This window comes from Heteronotia binoei, chromosome 2 (genome assembly GCF_032191835.1).
Source record: "Heteronotia binoei isolate CCM8104 ecotype False Entrance Well chromosome 2, APGP_CSIRO_Hbin_v1, whole genome shotgun sequence".
NCBI classification, from domain to species: Eukaryota; Metazoa; Chordata; class Lepidosauria; order Squamata; family Gekkonidae; genus Heteronotia; species Heteronotia binoei.
This window is the reverse complement of record NC_083224.1, coordinates 171736959-171751191: the sequence shown is the minus strand read 5'-3', so window position 1 is coordinate 171751191 and position 14233 is coordinate 171736959. Positions and strand designations below refer to the sequence as shown.

Sequence of the window (14233 nt, the reverse complement as noted above, 5' to 3'; positions counted from 1 at the left end):
GGGGGAACCGAAACCGATGCCGACGCCTTCCGGGATCGATGCAAAACCCTCGACATCGAAGAAAACTCCGACGCTTGCTCCCAGTCCGGATACTCGTCGGGGTACCAACGAACGGATTCATATCTGGAGTAGGGAGGCTGCCACCTGCGCTGTTCCCATGGTGGTATCGGGAAGCGCTGGAGAACGGGAAATCGCTCTCGCCTCTGTCGGGGCTTGAACGGCGGGTCTATGACCGGTGCCGAAGCATCCACCTCCGACGCCAAATCACTGATTGACCGCCGACGGGAGCCGGAAGATGAGGACCGTTGTGTGAGGTTGATCTCAGGCTCGTGCTCCGACGCCGGCAGCTGACGGACTGATGGACTCCGAATCGGAGAGACCCGCGCCGACTTTGACGATTTTGTCGAAGTCGATGCATCGCCCGACGGGGAAGGAGTGCGGGGTCACTTGCGCTTCGCCTTCGCCTTCTTAGGAGCTCGGGTCCCCGAGTCCTCTCGGCGTTTCTCAGCGGGCGTACTCGAGCCCTTGTGGGAACGGTTTGTAGCGCCACGCTCCTCCGGCAGATCCAAAGTCAATATCGGAGCGGCATCGGCCGATGCGAGCTCCTGTGCCGGGGTGTTGGTCGACTTCGGTGCCGATGACTCCATCGGTCGATGAGGCCGAAGCGCCGATTCAGTCAGTGCTGCCGATAATCGAGCCGCGCGGTTCTTTCTAGTCTGTTTAGAGAACCGAAGGCAATGCGGACACGACTCTACCCTGTGCGTTTCTCCAAGGCACAGCAGGCAAAGGGAATGGCCGTCCGGAGGGGCGATCTTCTTGCCGCAAGCACGACAGCGCTTGAAAAACCCCCAGCGACTTTCCATAAGCAGCCGCCCGAGAAAAAACTCTCAGTTAAAAAACGACTGAGAGAAAAAATGGGGGAAAGCGAAAGCGGAGCGCCCCAAGGGGCAAGGCCGCCAGACAAACGGAAAAAAAAGCTTTTTTTTTTTTTTTTTTTTTTTACTAACCACTATCTAACTATCTAACTATACACTATGACTAACTAAGGAACTATTTACACAGCGAAACGGGCAAAAAACGAGAGAAGAAAAATCTCACCGACCGGGAAAGCAGAAAGTGAACCTCTCTAGCGCGGCGGTCAGAAAGGAACTGGCGGGATTGTCGCGCGGGCACTGGTGGGCATGCGCAGTGGGTCGCGTGCGCATGCTCACTGGCGCCGAGCGCGAAAAAATCCCGGGCTTTTTCAGTTACCGATTCGGGGATCGGCGCAGGCGCACTATCCCATGAGTGTGAAGCACAGAGACCACGAAGAAGATCTGGATAGTCAGCCGCTACTTGGAGAAACAGGCAAGCAAACAAGAAGAAGAAGAATTGCAGATTTATACCCCGCCCTTCTCTCTGAATCAGAGTCTCAGAACGGCTTACAATCTCCCATATCTTTCCCCCCCACAACAGATTCCCTGTAAAGTAGGTGGGACTGAGAGGGCTCTCACAGCAGCTGCCCTTTCAAGGACAACCCCTGTGATAGCAATGGCTAACCCAAGGCCATTCCAGCAGGTGCAAGTGGAGGAGTGGGGAATCAAACCCAGTTCTCCCAGATAAGAGTCCACGCACTTAACCACTACACCAAACTGGCTGCTCTGCTCAACACTTTAGCCGATTAACCCAACTAGCATGGCAGTGACACAGAAATCTAAGAGATGACACAGTTAACAACAGTATCACAATCAAAGAATTCCAAAGAATGAGAGAAAGGCAGATTTATTCATTCATAGTTCTGTTAGTTTTGCTCTGCTACAGATACTTAAAGAGCACTGAAGATATTAATACAAAGCACTTTCATATTTCCATTCAGTTTTCATCATTACCTTTCAATGGCTAATTCTTTGTTGGACATCTGCTGCACAGTGATCACAACTTTCTTCTCAACTCCCTGCTTTAGTTTGAAGAACAATTTCTCTCTATCCTTTGGCACTGGGCTAAAGGGGAAAAAGTATAAGAATGAAATCCCACAAGAACACACGTAAACAAGGAAGTCACGAAAACTAGTGAAGTTCTGAACAAAACCAGAGATACAGAACCAAAAACATCATTAAGAAAAAAGGTCATTAGAAAACCACAGATAAATTCAGTTCCATCTACTTCAGGAAAAAAAAAACCTGAATACAAATGCCAAAACCCATAAAATAAAGTCTATATCTTGAAGGTAAACCAGAAGAATATTCTGTTTATAAAACCGAGCAATCACCATACCACAAAGAAATATCTGCTGCTCTGAGCACTTTCTTGGGGGAAAAAACTAAGCAAAATAAGCGTAAGTGAACAGTTTTAACTAACTGCATTACTAATAATCGTACTGTTGTTCACTACTTCCATTTACAAGAGACAGCAAGCACAGTATGGTGCCTAGGGCAGGGCTGTCGAACTCCTGGTCAACAGGTCACATACAGCCCATCCAGGGCTTCAATCAGGCCCATGGCAATTTTTTCCCCTCTCCTGTCCTCACCCTTTGAAGCTCTGAGGCTGCTGATGAAGTTCCCAGCTCCTTCTGCCTTGTCTTTGCCTGTTTCAACTGGAAGCTCTTCTGAGCTTGCAAAGCTGCAAAAGAAAATGTGGAATAGATCTTCTATTAAGGTCTCTGCAACCCAGGTAGACTAGTCTATCTGGGCCCAGAGACCTTAATGGAAAATTTATTCCATGCTTTCCTTGCAACTTTGTCTCTGTTACTATGTATTTCAATGGAGTGGAGCTAAAGCAGTTTTACTTTTGTAGTGTTTATGGCCAGTTGAAGCTCCTTGCAAATAAAGAGTTGATGCTTTGAGCCAGCTTGTCTCTGCTGAATGAATCTAAGAACTGGTGCCTAGTGAGTATTCTAACCTGGGAACCCACAGCCAAAGGGGGATATTACACTGATGAGCCATTGTCAATTTGAACAGATGGTAGAAGTCTGCAGTGCCCAGCCATTTCACGTTTCCCTGAGCTCAGAGCATTTCATATCTTTAACTTATATTTTTAGTTTCTGTTGTGATCCCTGTACTTTTTTCTTGATGTTTTACTTTAAAAGCTGCATTGCCATATCCCACTATTCCCCCACCTTTCCATTTTAAACAAAATCAAGAGTTTCAAGCATGTTTGTATTGTTAAGTTTAAAAAAATAACATCCTTAATTGTGTTTATCTGTATCCTTTATGAAGTTTATATCTCCGCTACTTGGCATTATATTTTACGACATGCATGGCTTGGCCCCACAAATCCCATTTGTGTCAAATCCGGCCCTCGTAACAAATGAGTCTGACACCCCTGTCCTAGGGTATCAGACTGGTATCGTAGAGACCCAGTATAAACCCTCACTCTGCCATGAAGCTTGCTAGTGACCTTTAACCAGTTGTTCCTCATCCTAACAATCTCTTACTTAATCCACACTGCAGTTGCTGTGAGGAACACAGAAGTACATTCTCCACCTAATTTCCTTAGAGGAATGGTGTGATTAAAAATGTATATAAATAAATACATTACCTGAAGTTTCCTTTACCATCATCTTCTCTGACTTCCAAAGAAACATTGAAAATGAATACATCATTGTCCGGAGTTGGGAAAATAGTATCCTTTACATGATCTGATGCTTGTTTGGAAGACCGTTTGAATGCTGTTGAGAAGCTATACAAAATTCTGCTGACCTAAAATTGGATTCAAAGTTGGCATGAGGGAGGAAGGGCAGATAAACCAAAAATGTTATGAAACAAAGGAAAACATACAGTTGTAACATATTAGCACAAGTAACCATTCTACATTACTATTAGAAAAAAATAACCTTTGCTACAGAAAACCTCTTCTTAAATAAAAATTACAACCCCTTTTAATAGTTCTTCCCCTTCTAGCAAGTAACTGGAAGCAAAGATACATCTGTCAATCACAGCAGACTAGATTTGCTCACAACACCCTGAACAGATTGAGCAATTCGTCAAACTTCTTAAGAGAGAACAATGCCAGTTACATTTTTGTCCTAAGGAGTCTTGCCACAACGCTTCTTAAGCTACAGCCTATGTACAGAATCAAGTAATTAAAATGTCTAGATTTCTGAAGTTTAAAGACTGTCAGCGACTACGTGTTCCCAAAGTTAAGTGAATCAGACAACCTCTGCAGAGTTGCCTTCAAACAGAGAAAAGCCTTCATAGTAAATGTGTTCTTATCCTTTAGAAAGGGATGATAATCTAATATACTGGAGAAGGGGCCTAGTGGCACAGAAAATATAAACGGGGGAGGGGGGGGAAGAAGAATTATAGCCTTTTTTTTCATTGTAAGGGTAGAAAATGGAAGATGCTGAATTGAAAATGATGTTCTTCCAGGAGGACCCTGTCCACTAGGAGTAAAACAGATGATCACAGTCTGAATCTCCCAGCAGATTATTGGATGCATGAGGAGAACTACAATCCTGGAGTTCTGAATTTTGAACCCCATCTGGTACCAAGGGCAATTCTAGGAAAGAGAATCAATTGACTAATGCCTAAGAGTTCTAATTATTTACACAGTGCTTTCTGCAACGTTCAAAAGGAAGACAGCATCTACGAACGCAATATGCTTGAAGTCACATAACTCACTTGTACTAATTCATTAAATCACCGGGAATGGTTCTGCTTGAATCCTTTAATCTTGACTAGATTATGTTTTCATCTGCATTTTACAATGTAATGAAACACATCTTCACCCTGGGAAACTAGGCCTTCTGGCCTCTCTTTGAAACAAATCCCACCCCTGCCCTTCTACTGTTTGTGGTTCCCAGTGCGTTTACACCATATATATATATATATATATATATATATATATATATATATATATATATATATATATATATATATATATATATATATATATATATATATACATACACACACACACACACATATCTGCCTTTTAAACATAATACTCTGATCAAGTGGGATCTGGGTCATAAAAGTTCATGCCACACAAAGCAGTCATATGACAGAGTGTTGCTGAAACTAAGCAGGTGTGGATTGATCATTAATCTGGATGTGGGACCATGGGAGCCCCAAGTATGTATATTTTTAGAGTACTCATCAGAAGTTTCCATTCATGATGCATCTGATCAGAAAGTAGAAACTACCAGATGGGATGCTGACTACACTCAGAGTTGCTAAACCACTTTCACAAATAAGGGATGATTAGAAGTTCCTGAGTCTAAAATAAGACTCGTCTGTTATACAGTGATCTGGGTAAAGGGACTACGTTAAAAATAACAAACATCAAGTAAACTGCACCAGATTGTTTTGTCAGAAACCATGAGTTATAGAAACTGGTATGGCTCATTCATGCCAGACTGAAGAACAACAAGTCAAAGAAGTCCTTATTCAAGTATAGTGGGAAACTGTGTTCTGAAACGTGTAAGTACAAAGATGCCAAACACAAGGATTCATCCTGCACAGAATTCAATGGAGCTGTCTGGTTAGTCTGCTGCAGAATAAACAAGAAGCTTCACGGACTAGACTAGAACCTGCATTATCCCATGCATAAAGTGAACTCAATCTGCAGATTATTCTGTGTGACAGTTAAATGTGATATAGGAGGTTGTTACACTTTTGATGCTTCTTGCATTTCATGATCTTCTTTGCCACTGTGTTCATTTTTTGCTTTTGTTTTTTATCCACCCAGCAAAGGAAAAGAAATGGTGCAGTGGGGAAAAGAGTTGTTTTATTCAATGTACTGAGTATATATAGAGGCAGTATAGCTGAATAAAACAAGTATTTATTATACCATACTCCCCCCACCACTTTTGCTCCATCTTTGGCGCAGTCATCTTTCCCCTGCATTTTTTACACACCCACCTAGCTGCGCTGCAGTTTCACTTCATGCATTTGATGAAGCAGTCTTTGGCTTCAGAAAGATTATGCTTCAATAAACAAATTTAACCTAAAGTTCCATAAAACCTCTTTGGTATCCCTCCACTGGAGATGATGAAACAGTCTACAATGTTGTCCCAATCTTCTGAGATGCTCATTAAGTTTTTGAAATGTGTACCTTACAACATTTAAAATAATAATTCTGCTTTCTACTCACTGCCTCCTTAATTTCACAGGAGAAGACATGAATCTGAAACTCTTCAGTGCCAGAGGAGCTTTCAGTAAATGCAAAGCAGTCACATTCCGGAGTCTCATTTTGCCCACGGACACAGAACAATACTTTGTAGATTGGGAAAGAAGCAATTTCTGTACTACTGGACTGATCTATTATCCTAAACAAGAAGGAAAATGACAAAGAGCTTTATAAAGTCAACAAGGTGAAGACATCTTACCATTTTTGATACACACAAAAAAGCAACTACTCAAGATGCTTAAGAGAGTTTTATAAGCTTTTAAACTTCCTTTTAATTCATCATGTATTAATTAGATGTCTTCTAAATCCATTCAAGAGTTGACATTGATTGGAAAAATCATAGTTTATGTTCTTGCCAAAAATGGCACAGCAGCCTTGTAACTAAACTAAAGTTCCATTCATGTGTAAGAACAGATTTTTTAAAAATATATGCATTCTGTGTACAAACAACTGTATTTTTAAAGGTTGGTTCTACAAAATATCAGATTCCCTCTCACAGTGGCTTAAGTTTTAATATCTTAAATTCAAATAATTAAAATTAGTTTAAAGAAAGAAGCTAAGAAAATAACATATTTTTGCCTCACCCTCCCTCTCCAGCTGTGCTAGGTTTGTTTTGCATTGAACACACACAAAAAAGAAGTAAAGACAACACAATCACCCACTGTACTAATGGGGGAATGATAACATGGCATGCAGTCACACACACTATACTGAGAGAGAGAGAGACAGACATTAAAATTAATGATTACTGTTATATTAATGTTTATTATTGATGTTTTGCCAATGCTGGAAATCACTATAAGAAATCAATGTTGGAAAGAACATGATACAATAAGCACATTTGTTGAATCAACAGAAAATAAAAGCTCACCTAACAGAGCCATCAGGAATATTTGGAACATATAAAGTTACAGGGGAAGGTGAATGACTTGAGTTTTTCAAAGCTGCCATGGCATGCAATGCCTCCAGCTCACTGCGAGGAGCAGCCACTTTCATATATCCAAGATACATCAGTTTGTTAAATAATACACTGTCTTCTTCTGAGGGTACAGTAGGGGAATACGGTCCTGGTGGTAAAATTTCTGAAATTGAGCGAAATTCACATGTTATCCACATTTTCTCCCTTCCTTGCAGCAGTTATTTGTACACAAATCATCTTGACTACATTAACAGGCCTGAAGGATACTGGAATGCAGCCCAGCACAATACCACGGCTTACTCCAACGCAGCACCTGCACTGGCCTCCACGACTTCTCAAACACAAGTTTTACTTCAACCAGTAGAGTTTAATATACCTTATGAAATATACCTTGGAGAAACGTTGACTGCGGGGAGACATAATAGAGGTTTACAAGATTATGCATGGGATAGAGAAGGTAGAGAAAGAAGTACTTTTCTCCCTTTCTCACAATACGAGAACTCGTAGACATTCAATGAAATTACTGAGCAGTCGGGTTAGAACTGATAAAAGGAAGTACTTCTTCACCCAAAGGGTGATTAACACGTGGAATTCACTGCCATAGGAGGTGGTGGCGGCTACAAGCATAGGCAGCTTCAAGAGGGGATTGGATAAGCATATAGAGCAGAGGTCCATCAGTGGCTACTAGCCACAGTGTATTGTTGGAACTCTCTGTCCAGGGCAGTGATGCTCTGAATTCTTGGTGCTTGGGGGGGCACAGTGGGAGCGCTTCTAGCCCCACTGGTGGAACTCCTGATGGCACTTGGGTTTTTTGGCCACTGTGTGACACAGAGAGTTGGACTGGATGGGCCATTGGCCTGATCCAGCATGGCTTCTCTTATATTCTTATGTTCTTAAGAACAACTTCTTTGTCACTATCAGTGCCTAATATTTCCTGTTTACTTTCATGTACTATTTCTGAACATCAAGGAGGTGTATTTGGTAGCAACTCCTCTGGATGCTCAAAAGCTGATCATTTTCTTTAAGGGGCCTTAGTTTGGATTTTCTTTCAGAAGCTAGAGAAAAACAAAAAGAGGAACCATTTTTGATACATTATTGCAACGTAAGGTGCCACAGGGCTCTTGGCGTTTCGTTGTTCTTGCTTTTCCTTTTAGTATTGCCATTTTATCTGTTTTAACAGCATATTGTTATGTAAGGTTTTTTTCTAGGTATTAACATTGCCTACATTACCTGACTACATTTTCATGAAAAGTCAACCCATGGAAAGTTTACACTGGGCTGGTTCACAGAAAGTATATGCAGAGCAGTTTCCTGCACCATCATTGCCCCTTTCAGTCACAAACAAAATGTACATAAAAACAGAAATGCAAAACTAAGGAAGTTGGCTTAGGTAGAAATGGTAATTTCAAATTTTCTCTTACAGAACAATGAAACCCAGACCTCCTAGTTTTCCCACTTCTACCTCCGGTTGCCACATTTTCCCCTAGATATTAATTTTAAAAAAAAATGTTTTCAAAGTACCTGTGGTACAAGGATCAAGCAGAAGATGCATAGAGAACTGACTATCAGAAACATCTTCAGGTGACTGCCTGCAATCACCGCTCAAATGTTCACAATCAACAATATCCCATTTCTGACCCTTATCAGAATCCTTCAGTATCTCTTCTGTTGCTTTCTCCATTTGTTCATCTTCATTTGGAAACATCTGTTTAGAGACACATGCACACATTTTTTTTTGCAATTAAACCATTTAGTAGGCAACAATATTCCAGAAATTTACAAATCTGTTCTTCAGTGTGGTGTGTGTGTAGCCTGTTTGTTTATCCAGTATGGTGTTGTCCTAGAATCTGGGAGACCTAGGTTCAAATCCTCAATCTGCCATGGAAGCGTGCTGGGTGACACCCACAGCCACACACAGACAGCCTACCCTATCTTACAGAATTGCTGTGAGGATAAAATGGAGGAGAGGTAGAATGAGTTAAGCTGCTTTGGAGAAAGACAGGATATAAATGAAATAAATAAATATAACCTTGTTCAACCCTGTGTGAATGTTCAACCAATAAAATGAAAATTTTAACACAAAGTTATAACTAAAAAACCTAATCATGGAGCTTACATCAAGTTTACAGGTTTTGGGTACCTACTATTTTAAATAAATGGTTGCCCTGATAAAGCAAGCATGCACATGATAATAACTGAAAGAAAAGAATGCATTGCCAAATGCTGCACTTCCCATTTTATCACGCACACTGATTTTAGAATTAATTCAGGCACATTTTAAAACTAATCATGGCACTCATGGGAGATGTTAAAAGTAGCTCCTGGTTACATGCAAAATGAGAAAGTGTTACCTTCAAATGGAATTTCTCATCTTTTTCAGACGGATCCTCAGATTGCCTGTTAACCGATACATATCCTTCATGATTTTGTACTGATACATTTTCAGAAGAAAGGCTGGCTTCGACAAATGAAGATCCAACTTCCATTTCAGAATTCTGATCCCTTCCTGTGATATGAACCAGAACCAAATGCAAAAATACCATTGTTGCCGCTGGAATTAAAAGTAACTTATATCCTTTTATAGTATTAAGAAACCTAAATAATCATTGCAAAATGATGAACTGAAAATTCAACAGGATAAAAGCTAATACAAAGAACTCTGCCCAACCACTGAACAGTTTCCAAAGATAAACAAATACCCTATATAATTTAAGAATGGTATCAAATTCACACTCCTCTCCGAAGTATAATACATTTAAGGCTATATACATACAGATAATACCAAAACCAACAAAACCAAAACAGAAAGTAATAAAAAGGCATATATGGAGATCACGTACAAAAAAAGAAGAATTGGCAAAGGGCAAAACAACCTAAACATGACTGTGCAACAGCAACAAGGCTTTTCAAATTGACCGTCTTAATATAGCAGTTTTTCTTCTGCTAAGATCAATAGTTTAAACTTTTTCACACAGATTTTTAGTGTTTACAAAACAAGAAACTCGGCAAATAATGCATTTCCTGAGTTGTGAGGGATCAACCAGAAAACACAAAATAATATTAAGATTCCAGAAAACACTACATTCAGCAGACGTTAATAACTGCACAGTACCTATTTCCTAGAAGGAACAGCTCAAGTAAGGAAAAAAATGCAATATGATTAGCTTAGCAGTTTGACAACCCAAATGAAAAAAAAAAAAAAAGATGAACAAAACAGTTGAGAGTGTACTTTCTGTGTGATCAGTTATAGGACTATCACCCTGACTGGCTCAAACAAGAATGTCAAGATCAAAACAATCTGAAATATAATAGCAACAATAACACCCCAAGGGCAAACTTTTGCTTTCTGAAGATGACAACAGTGAATATAATGTCATTCATTTTACAAAGATCATTGGCTAAAGTTGCTCATAACTTTTACCTCCTATTTTTCAAAGCAGTAGACAAGTTGCACCTTTAAGACCAACTAAGTTTTATTCAGAATGCAAGCTTTCATATGCTCTAAGCAGACTTCATCAGAAAAAATTGGAATGGCAAGCAGCAGTACTTAATTATAAGTGGGCAGTGAGGTGGTATGTAGAATCATGGGAATGTTTTCAGCAGATTAAAAGAATCACAAATTGGGGTCTGTGTTCGTTAGTATTGTTAACTGAGCTGTAACAACAGTGGAGGGTGATAAAAAGCAGACATGTCATAGGTGTGAAGTGCCATAAATCTGGGTGTCATTCTGGCTTCGTTAGTTGTGGGTTTAAATGGAGGGCATAGTATCACACGAGGTTATAACTTCATACAGTTTGCCATTAGAAAAAAAGAATACATTAAAATATAGTGGAAGATGGGTTCATATATGTAATAAGATAAACCATCAATATCCCTGTTTGAGTATGTCATTACAAAAAACCAAATTATTCTGATACACTGTTCTAAAACAGAAATACATTCTAGTTTGCCATTAGAAAAAAAAGGGTACATTAAAATATAGTGGGAGATGGGTTAATATATGTAATGAGATAAAAAGCCCATATCCCTTATTTGAGTATTTGAAGTCGGCTTAGTGCATACGAAAGCTTACATTCTGAATAAAACTTCTTTGGTCTTAAAGGTGCACTTGTCTAGTGCTTTGTTCTACTGCTTCAGACCAACACGGCTGCCCACTTGGATCTACTCCCATTTTTCACACACCCTCATTTTTCTCCATTAAAAAACAGCCTTCTTGCTGCAGTGCCTCATATTTCATGTGCACTCCAACCCTCAGCAGTGGTGAGGCCCAAGATGATGCCAGAAGCTAGTCAAAGGGTCAAAATTACTGATTTTGCTGACCAAAATTTTTTAAAAAAACCTGCCCAAATACTGACAAAAAAACCCTGATTAATTATGTTTCTATATTTTGTGGAAGATTTCACCAAACCACTTTTAGGAACAAAGTCCTTAAAGTACTTTGTAACTGCTGGTCCATTGTTCATTCAGTCTTGTGGCAGTACTCCCTAGTGATCACCACCTAGAAGAAACATGTTTTAAAAAATGATGATTTGGGATACTGAGATCTCTTTAAATTTTTGTGAAATCCTCCCATCATGATGAAATAATGAAAAAGGAAAATTAAATTTGATGCATTGTCTCCCAGTTCTGCCATGCCCCTCAAGAATACATTATGGACTATATTAATTACAAGTGCCAATATGTACCATAGGCTATCGCTCTGTCAAAATAAGATAATCATTCACAAGTTCAGTGACAGCCTTACTGACATTTGGCCCATCATTACTTAGCATGAGTAGTTTTGACCTAGTCAGTTGTGCCAAATCCAAAGCTTCATCCAGTTTACGGTAAATAACTTTAGCTGTTGCCAAACCCATAAAAAAGTCTGGAGGTGCCTGGTCACAATCATTTATTCAGTTGATGACCAGTATCTAACAGCTACCTGCAACTCTTTGTAAAAAGCTGCATTGGTGATTTCATCATAGCACAAAGTGTAATATGCACCATTAAAGTCCTTCAGCAACTGAAGAATGGGGCCAGGACATCTGTTGTTAGATACTGTGCCTTTAATCTTGAGAGGGAAAAATGTTGGGGCACTGCATTTGGAAACATAAACTGGAAAGTTTCCCCAATATGTTCACAAGATGGCTCAAAAGCAAAGTCAGCTGAAATTGTTTTCATTATCCAGATAAATTCTGGACTCATTGCACTACCTCTGACACTGTAAAGCAGAATAGTTCCTTTGCAATCTGTAGCCACCGCGTGGCTACCAGAACTAGTTTCCTCCAACGCACCAGGATGAACCACTGACAGATGTAGCTGAGAAGAAACCAATTGATTCCTGACTTATCCTTATGTTTACAAGGTATGCTAACTTTACTGGCCTTTAAAAAAAAAAACCTGATAAATTAATGACCAAGATGAAAAAAACTGACATTTACTGATTTTACTGATCATTTTCCATTCCTACAGAGGGAAGTCAAGGAAAAACAGCTTCCCTGAACTCTTTCCGTTTTGTGAAAGCCTGGATCCAGACAAAACATGAGCAATAGTTTCTTGGACCTGGACAATAGACTATGTCTGTGAGGCAGAACCTGCCATTTTAGTCTCTATCGTCACTCCGTAGTTTTAGATTTTATATATTTTAAATTGGTCTTGTATTGTTTTTACTGCTGATTGTTTTTATGATGTAACCTGCCCTGAGCCTGTCCTACGGGAAGGGTGGGCTAAAAATCGAATAAAATAAATTAAATAAATAATCAAATAGACAGAAAAACTCCCATATATAGAAATATGTTCACAATGGAAGAAAGAAAATCAGAGCTTTCTGGATAAGACAATCCAAATACCACCACAGATAAGACCTTATTCCTCACAATAGAGACTGAACACAAAGCTTCTCCTCATTCAATGGTGTGGGAGAAATACTAATAAAGATACAGTCCCTAAGATTTACAGAGACTTGTACAGAAGAACTGATTTTGAAATTTTCCATAGGCCCCATCTGAACATGCCACACAACGCACTTACAAATGATTAAGAACATTGAACACTCTATAGCCAGTGTTAAACCCATGAAAACCTACTTCTGGCCGAAGCAGAGACTCCTCAACTTCTATCCATCTTAGGGCTCAAACAAGACCAAAGATCAAGCAGAGGGGGTAAACACCTGAGAAATGAGATCAACATGACAAAATTATAAATGTGGAAGTTGTAAATGTGAAAAACCTTCCATTTCAAGCATGCAACTGCAATTTTGAAAAGACAGTTTTTGCCTGAGAGTCCAGATTACCCAAAAACAAAGCAAAACAAAGCTTAATAGAATTAGCAGTTGAGAAGAGACCAACTTAAACCAATTGCTTCCAAATATTTGCTCATGGTTGCAGTTCCACAGAGTCTGTAAGAGCTGTTCCACCAGGCTTTCAACTAAGGTGGTGAACATTTGTCAGGGCCTCCCTGCTGCAGCAGCCCTGCTGAAATCATTCTGTTGGACCGACCCACTACATTAAGGCTATGTCATCTGCCTTATACCAGCTGGGGGATGTATGGAAGGAGTGGATGCAATCTGATATCACCATTTGCAGGATTTGACTTGTTTTTAAGATTGTAATATTGTTTTATTATATGAATTAATTTTAACTCTGTATATTTATTAATTGTTGTTCCCCACCCTGAGCCTGTTGAAGGAAGGGTGAGTTATAAATCAATAATAAATAAATGAATGAATGAATGAATGTTCATGTATTCCAAAATCCATACATAGAATATAATGGACCAAAAAAGAAGAAGAATATAATGGACCTCATTAGTCTCAATAAACCATGATGCCTCAAACAATGGAAGCCAGTTAGTAAAATACAATTTTTTAAAATCCACAGCCTTAATTAGAATAATCTCATCTCCTTCCAGCAAAACACTGGAAGTTTTACTGAAGGGGGAGAATAGATTAAAGGGTTTTTTTTTAAATTTTCTGCATCTGTTTGATCTTCAGCAATGGTTTCAGGTTCAATAAAGATACAATTCTAACCAAAATATCTTTATTGGTAACTGAACTGGGGAGCTGAAGAATCCCATACAAAACTGCACTTGCAGCATTCAGACAACACCATGCTCAATCATCTGCTTCTTCTACCATATCCTGTGAAGCTGGATGAATACCTGATTTCATTTTATAATGCACTAATTATCAGGGCCTGCCATTTAATACCTTACACAGAGAATTTATTT

At 39.5% G+C, this 14233-nt stretch overlaps 1 protein-coding gene across 2 annotated transcripts in view; it reads right to left on the bottom strand.

Annotated features, from left to right (window-relative positions):
* The window catches only part of RABGAP1L (RAB GTPase activating protein 1 like), a 218662-nt gene extending 205486 nt beyond the window's left edge, over positions 1 to 13176 (bottom strand). For both annotated transcript variants that reach the window (XM_060232466.1, XM_060232467.1), the window contains exons 1-7: positions 13093 to 13176; positions 9379 to 9533; positions 8549 to 8732; positions 6980 to 7190; positions 6073 to 6247; positions 3517 to 3677; positions 1869 to 1979 (exon numbers count right to left, since the gene is read on the bottom strand). In XM_060232466.1, the coding sequence (XP_060088449.1) occupies positions 1869 to 1979; positions 3517 to 3677; positions 6073 to 6247; positions 6980 to 7190; positions 8549 to 8732; positions 9379 to 9513 (977 nt within the window). In that variant the 5' untranslated portion in view covers positions 9514 to 9533; positions 13093 to 13176. The remainder of the gene's footprint in view (positions 1 to 1868; positions 1980 to 3516; positions 3678 to 6072; positions 6248 to 6979; positions 7191 to 8548; positions 8733 to 9378; positions 9534 to 13092) is intronic.
* Between the last annotated feature and the right edge of the window lie 1057 nt (positions 13177 to 14233).